The sequence below is a fragment of the Monopterus albus genome, unplaced genomic scaffold (genome assembly GCF_001952655.1).
Source record: "Monopterus albus unplaced genomic scaffold, M_albus_1.0 scaffold78.1, whole genome shotgun sequence".
Taxonomy (NCBI): domain Eukaryota; kingdom Metazoa; phylum Chordata; class Actinopteri; order Synbranchiformes; family Synbranchidae; genus Monopterus; species Monopterus albus.
The window spans coordinates 1370302-1378056 of record NW_018127958.1 but is presented as its reverse complement, the minus strand read 5'-3'; the positions used below and the strand labels follow the sequence as shown (position 1 = coordinate 1378056).

The 7755-nt window shown below is 39.3% G+C and overlaps 1 protein-coding gene across 3 annotated transcripts in view; it reads right to left on the bottom strand.

The window, feature by feature from the left end:
• Positions 1-7755, bottom strand: part of cntnap2a (contactin associated protein 2a) — a 331856-nt gene that overhangs the window by 121567 nt on the left and 202534 nt on the right. For all 3 annotated transcript variants that reach the window (XM_020606462.1, XM_020606460.1, XM_020606461.1), the window contains 3 exons: positions 5728-5847; positions 4754-4869; positions 3126-3210 (listed from right to left, as the gene is read on the bottom strand). In XM_020606462.1, coding sequence (XP_020462118.1) covers positions 3126-3210; positions 4754-4869; positions 5728-5847 — 321 coding nt within the window. The remainder of the gene's footprint in view (positions 1-3125; positions 3211-4753; positions 4870-5727; positions 5848-7755) is intronic.

The following is a 7755-nucleotide window of genomic DNA, read 5'->3' as shown; positions in this document are numbered from 1 at the left end:
AGCTCCAGTGAGCTGTTGAAGATGAGTGTGAAGATGGGGGCCAGCTGATCAGCGCACACTTTCAGGCAGGAGGGGGTCACACCATCTGGGCCTGGTGCCTTTCTGATATTTTGTCTTTTAAAGAGGCCACGGACATCATTTTCACAGATTGTCAGAGATGGGGGGCTGGAGGGAAGGGTGGTGATTGTTGGGGGAGCAGCTGCTGGATCTGAGGTGGTGAGGGTGAGGGGGGAGTGTTGATTGTCAAACCTGCAGTAGAACACATTCAGGTTGTCTGCTAGTTGACGGTCCTCCACAGCAGGGGGGGATGGTTTTCTGTAGCCAGTGATGGTTTTCAGGCTCCCCCACACAGACGAGGAGTCGTTGGCTGAAACCTGAGCTTTCAGCTTTTTAGAGTAGCTCCTCTTTGCTGCTCTGATCTCCCTTGTCAGTGTGTTCCAGGCCTGGCTGTACAGAGTACTGTCCCCGCTTCTGTAAGTCTCCTCTTTGGCACGAGGAAGCTGCTTGAGTCTGGCTGTAAACCAGGGCTTGTTGTTGTTGTATGTGCAGAAGGTCTTTTTGGGCACACACACATCCTCACAGAAACTGATATAAGATGTCACAGTGTCAGTGAGTTCATCCACTAAGGGAAGTAATTGTTAAAAGATAGAGAAAGAAGAGACCTTTGATGGATAGAAATGTATAAACATAGATCCAGAAGATGACGGAGACAGGAAGATACGACATTGGATGAGAAGGTGGAGAAAGTTGAGAAAAGGAAATATTGAGTCTTGTGTGTGTCTCTGAGTGAGTCGTGTCTCTCTCTCTGTGTACATGCATGTATCAGCCTCAATCCCATTATTTTGAGTGGATGTTGGACAGGAATAAAAATGACCAAAAAAAAAAAACAAAACACCACAGACTACGTGAAAGAGGTGAGGAAGGGGTCAGACAATTAGAACAATTACTGCCCAAGTTCCAAATTAGGGGTGTCACTGGTGGCAGAATATAATTCCTATTTAACGGTTCATTTAGCTCCAAAATGCCAGCCCTAGTGTAATAGATGAAATCTGGATGGGAAGAAAGTGGAGTAGCTAGTGTGCCTCTGTGTGTATGTGTGTGTGTGTGTGTGTGTGTGTATGCCAGTGGTTCAGAGCAGAAATGCTGTTGACAGTGTAATTTGATGAAAGCTGACAGCTAATTTATGAAGCATATTTTGGGTAAATGATTTTTCCTGGTGCTACTTTCTCACTCATTCTAGACTGCTAATTGGATTTCCCTAACTTGCAAGGTAGTGAATTAGAAGCAAACTAGTTAATGAAGGATTGACTGAATGACTGACAGTGTGTGTGTAAGTGTAGATTAGAGCAGAGGAGGTTAAGTGCAAAATGTTGGTCTGTTGCATACCCAGCTATTTCTAACCACATATTGCTTTATTATAGGTAACAAATCCCACTATTCTCCTTATCTTTCTCTGTCACCCCCTCTCTGTGTTCTCTCACTCACACTAATTACTGGGAGTGTCTTTTCTTAAAGAAGCTATTGCTCAGGGTGATTCTATGCAAACTATGGGATCGATTTTCCTGTAAAAGGTTTCAGAGACAAATGCAAATCTAAACTTCAGGCAAAGGCACATATGCATGTGTCCAACAAATTTTAAAAATTTCATGATCACCAACATTAGCACATACTGGGCACAGCCAGGCACAACCAGGTGCAACGTAGAATAAAGACTGGATACAGTAATGGCCAATCAAATCAGATTCTCTCACCTCTTTAAAAAGCATGGAGGGAAACCAGAGTTTGAGTGATGTCACTTTTTTGTATATGTGTGTGTGTGTGTGTGTGTGTGTGTGTGCCTGGTATTACTGACACCGTGAGTTATATTTTCAGTGGCTCGCACTATCCCCATGTGATCAAGATGCAGAACATAAACAATGTGTTTTATAGTGTAGTGGACACAGCTACGCTGAGTCAACAGCAGCTCAGTATGGCTCTGCCACACATGCCTCAGCTCAGCAGGAGAGGTCAAAAATGCCAGAAGTCTCCAGGAAATAATTTTAAGTCAATTGAAACTCATCTGAAGTGACAGACACATGGGTCTATGTGTGTGTGTGGTTTGGTGTCGGCCCGAGAAAAATGGCAAAAAGCTGTTTTCATAATGCCAGCAAGCTTCAGGACATTCATTAATATAATGTATTCCCTAGGCTCTAACACTAACCTTAGACTAAATACCAAGCTTTGGCACAAAACAACAGTACCCCTATCATCACCAGTTGCAGCTGCACAGTTGCAATACCTCCTTTACTGCTTAAAAACTATTCAAAACCCTGTTTAACTCACTATATCCAACCATAGCACTAATCAAATGTATCAACTGTATACCTTATACAGTTAAATCGTTTCACAAGCCAACCTAACTAATCTAAATCAAACTGACACAAAACCCTACCGGACCTTGCTCAAGTATATTATAGCCAAACTGACTGAGTCTAAACAAATCTAATGCAAATAAATGTAATCCAAGTTAATCTACAAGGAATGAGTTGAGCCAGGCCAAAATAATTTTCAGCAGCTTTTTTCAATACCTCTATTAGAAATTCTAGCCCGCTAAAGACAGGACACAGGCAAACATAGATGGGCAACCAATTAAAAGAAAAACCAACATATGGTGTCTTTGTATGGTGCTGGACCATAACAAGCCACCAGAACATCTGTAAGCCTTCTTTGCATAGATTCTGCAGAAGGCTGGGACTGAAATGCTGCCATGGAGATCTACTTTTTCAAAAGATATTTTCATTTGTGTGTGTTGATGGTGATGGTAGCAGTGTGTGACACCTTTGCCCAGAATCTTTAATAGATCTGTATTTGCTGGGTTAAGATCTGGTGAAGTCCTATTAATATTATTTCCATACTTCAAACTATTCAGTGATCTAATATGGATGGATTTTTATTTATTTATTTATTTCTCCCCTTTTATAGTACTCCCAGTCAGGAGGGAAGCTGAACAAACTCCCTTTACTTTTAATATGAATTTATCATCAAAACCTGGCTATGTGACAAAAAAGCAAACATTCTGTCTGTTATACTGCTGAACACTTGTGTTTGAGTTAGCGGTGAATAAAGATGCCACCTATAACCTTTACCTGGAGTGTTGAGCAGTCTGGACTTTTGACAGCTGTAGGCAATTTGCTGCTCACAGTATTCTGCACTGGTGGTGATGGCTGTCACCTGGAAACACAAGCAAGGATATGTATTTTCATTTTATCTTATTCAGCCAGACAGGCCACTTTCATGTGAGACCAAATTATTGAGCTGCAAAATGAAACAAAGTGCACTGTAATGTTGTTTTAATTTAGCTTCCCAATGATTTAGATCGGTTGAAAATGGACCAAGTGATCCATACAAATTAGAAGGGAACATAATTAAAGGAAGGATACGCTACTCAAACCTTGTCACCTCACGGAACACAGTGGCCTTGTACATTTTGCAGGTAAAAACTGCTGTCACTCCTCACTGGAGTGTGTGGAACCTGTGAAGTTCACCCACATTTTGATTTTGACTGAGAGTGACAACTGCAATTTATAACCACTCACCAGAAAGATTAAGGTATTGACTCCTGAGTGTGAGAGAGCAGATTCAGGCAGTCTGAGTTGCATGTAGCAGAAATACAGCAGGAGACATGAGATGAAATACTCTTTATGTAGGGTTATCATTGTAAATTTGAAAGAATAAAGACTGAATCAGTAGAAGGCTGCAGTGTGAATTTGAATTACAGTTTTTATTATATTTATTCACTAGCTGTATAGTATATGAGTACAGAGATTATATAATGCTGTTGTTAATGGTTAATGCAGGTTTGTCAAAATGTTGGAGAAGAAATATTGGTTTATAGCTAAAATTGTGTAAGAATGTGGTTTCAGACATCACTGTTACGGTTGTTGATACATACTGCATAAAGAGCTCACTCATGTAGTCACTCACATCATTTTAAATTCAACCCCTTTTGTGCAAAAGTCCAAACAGGAGAAGGAGGAGAAAAAGAATTAAAATTTACTAAAGAAAGCATAAGCATTCTGAATTGTTATACCCAAGATTATGTCCACATGGACACCAAAGTGCCATTTGGCGTTTGGACTTAGTGATCAAATTATATTGTGGGCGTAACATACCATATATTTTAATACAATTCAACTACACTACATAAACCACTGTAAAAAAGATTTTGTTAGAAAAAATCTTTCAAATCACTATGTGCTGTGCCTTCTAAATCACATTCTTAGATAGTTCTGACTTGGTTTATACGTCTTTGGTTAAAATATCTGTCTTCCCAATCACAGCATATGACTAGCTATGCACATGAGAGAAGTGGAGGCTGTCTGTGTCAAGTTGTTGCTAAAATCGGTGGCCTAGAATGCAACCACTCCACTTAAAATACATGAGCAGAAATTACAGTAGGTCCATCTAGCTGGAAACTAACAATAAAAAGCATGAGTTTCAGAATACATGATAATCATTGTGTGCGACTTGTAGGAGTCTATTACAGGGTGAATATGTAATAACAGATTTTTCAAACGCTTGTTTTTTCATTGTATTACAAGTAATGTCAGTTTTACTTTATGGGATACAGCATATAAAAGCATCTATACATTTTATGTGCATTATTTAAATTTTTTTGTTGGGTTTTTTAAAATCTAAAAATGCAAATGCTACACTAGGCAACACAAGACGTTCTCTGCATAATGCATCTCTGGTGTGTGTATGTGTGTGTTACCTGGTCCATAGAAGCACTGTAGTTGACTTGTAGGACAGTGCGTTTCTCTCTGCTGGAGCCGCTCACTGCAGTTTTGGGTGGCAGATTGTTCATAACTGTTGTCCATACTTTGTCCTCTATCCATACAAACACATAAACAAATTAAGCAACTAAATTATATTATATGGCTTCAAAACTATTATGCTGCAAAAATCAAACATATTAGACATAGTAGATAATTAGTTCAAATAAATGTACACCAATTACATACACTGACACTTGCTAGATCCACTCACATCCTGATATACTGGCACATACTGTATGTGTACATAGAAAACTGCGATTTAGCTCCCATGGCAGTGATGTTCTTTTTGTGTCATCTAACTGTCAGATTTGAGACTCCAGGGCTTAATAAACCCTTCTCTACTGTTATGGTAGGAGTTAGTCACTCAGACATCTCACTGTTCATTCACACTTTCAGCCAGGTGTATGTATGCGAAGGAAAATAAGAAACTCAACATTTCTGAGGTGTGTGTAAGTGTGCGATTCAGCGTAACTAAGGGGCTAGCCAGCGGAGTGCAGTGACATTTCATTAAAAGCCTTGCCTTCGCTCTGCCTTAGTGCTCTGCTCTCCCAGACTACCTATTTATTTCACTCTGTGTGTGTGTGTGTGTGGAGGCGGGGAAGTGTGTGTGTGTGAGTGTGTGTGTATGGCAGAAGAAGCATCACTTAAATTGTTAGAGCACTCTTAGGTTTGCATAACAGGTCCAATTCATATGTATTGGTCGTGTATTTGTGTGGGTGTTTATGCATGTGTCTGTAAAGGCTCCTTGAGTTAAATGTCAGTAGCTGTGACTGTGTTGCCATGGAAACCCAATGTATAGCAGGTTAAAAGTGCTGCTTCCTGAAGTTAGCAATGAGTAGGACTGGGGGGGTTTCTTTCCTCACAGGTCACTGGGGCTAGATAGAGTAGTAAAGTGTGCACACATACACACCTGTCATGTTACAGTTGACTTTGAAAGGGCTGAGGGGTCCACTGCCATCAGGGTCAATCCAGTAGGTATCAGAAGATCTGCCCAAATGCTTATAGGCTTCACATGATGGCTCATAGATAGCTGGGTATGGGAGATGAGACAACGATAAGTAAGGGGAAAAAACAAGACTCCTGCAGTAGTCCATAGCCAGTGAAGTTGTAATGCTAATTACTAGAGATGTTTGACATCAAGTGACACTTTGGCTGAGGCCATAATTCTGAAAATGTGATGGTACCTCTTTTTACTGTAGTTATCAAATCTACAAAACATGTCATAGATACTGGAGATGTGATTCTTCTGAGACTGACAGGTGCATGATAATAACAAATGGAAGAGGAAGAAGAGAGGCAGACAGCAAAAATAAGAGCAACGAATGGTGTGGTGGTGGCAAGTGCGGCTGCAGCAACAGTCCCCCTTGGCACTTGTGGGGAAAACAACAACAACAAATCACAACTAAAAGTCAGTATGCAAACAATGTCGCAGAATATTTTGAATTAAAGACTTAGGCCTATCTAAAAAGCTCAAAGACAGGCATCCTGAGGAAGGCAGCCTACATAGAGTTCAATGTGAGCGGGTTTCAGTTGTTAACTTTATGTTAAAGGTATCATCTGTGATTCTGGCAAAAGGCTTTATATTTACATCAGAACACAAACAAAACCACAGTTCCCTTCAGTTAGGGCTGTACAACTGTAGCCCCGTGAGAATTCATGAACATGTATTATTACAGCAATGATACCAGCCATGTTCCCATTATTATGGTATTGTGTTGTGAATTGTGACAGCTGGCATCTGTTGCAGTGCTCCACGCTGGCTATTATTATATTGTTTAAGCTAACATAGCAATGCCTAATAATGTGAGCTGGGGGCACATGTTAGTAGGCTGCTGTCATTACCTTCAATCTGTCAAAATATACAGTAGTATTTGCTTTTAGATTAATATTTTCACTGTCACCATGTGCTTTTAGTTTTGATTTCTTTCTTTCTCCCGCTGCTAATTTTGAATCAAAAAAGATGGAAAGGGCTCAGTTACAGTTCATGTTGTTTTATAGAATTTTTGTGTTCAAATTCATTTTATTTAAAAGTCTTTATTTGACACCTAGAAAGAGTTTGGTTTTGTATAATGCATACAAGTTAAACACTTCTAATCTCTTAGTTTCCTTATTTTATATTGTGTCTTGTTAAGATATATAGTATTACATAATGATATTGGAAAAATATCCATAAAACAGCATTTTTATTAGATGTATGAAAAATGGGAAGACAATATTTGCATTCTTAGATCCTAGTGGTGCAAAAAATGTTAAGTTTGGCCTGAGGGTGGTAGCAGTATTTAGGACATAATTTTTATCTACAGTTAAATCAGAAGCAGTGATCCTAAACACTGACATGTGTGCAAGGCAGTCATTCTCACTGTCTGTCCTGAAAGTGACACTAGAGAAGAGGTTGTTATGGTAAGCTATTCAAATAAATTTTGGATATCTTGTATAAGGTCAGGAATCAAGTCATGATGTTATTCTGTTCCCATATGTTGCTCACAATAACAACAGCATGACAACACAGATGATACATCTCACCTATGAATGCCTGAATCTGTATCTCTCCATGTGTTGCTCTGCATGTATTCCATATGCTTTAATCTATATTTTTATTATATAATAAAAAAATAACAAAATTGTAGAATTTTTGAGTGGATCTAAAACAGCACACCATGGTTTTCTTTTTGCCCACAGTTTCATGTCAGTCTCTATCCAGTGCCTGTCAAGGAGTGAAGTCTTGCCTCACACTCTAGCAATCAATCTGACAACATATCGATGTTATGTTTGTATTGCTCTGCACACACAGAGATGGGAAGGCTGGGAGAATTGGAAAGAAATGTGAGAATGTGACTCTGAGTGAAACTTTTGTGTTTCAGGTGAGACTGTTCACACACTTAACACTGAGTTTAAAAAGAAAAGAAAATGTATTTTTCTCTCTCTTTTTGTTTGCTTA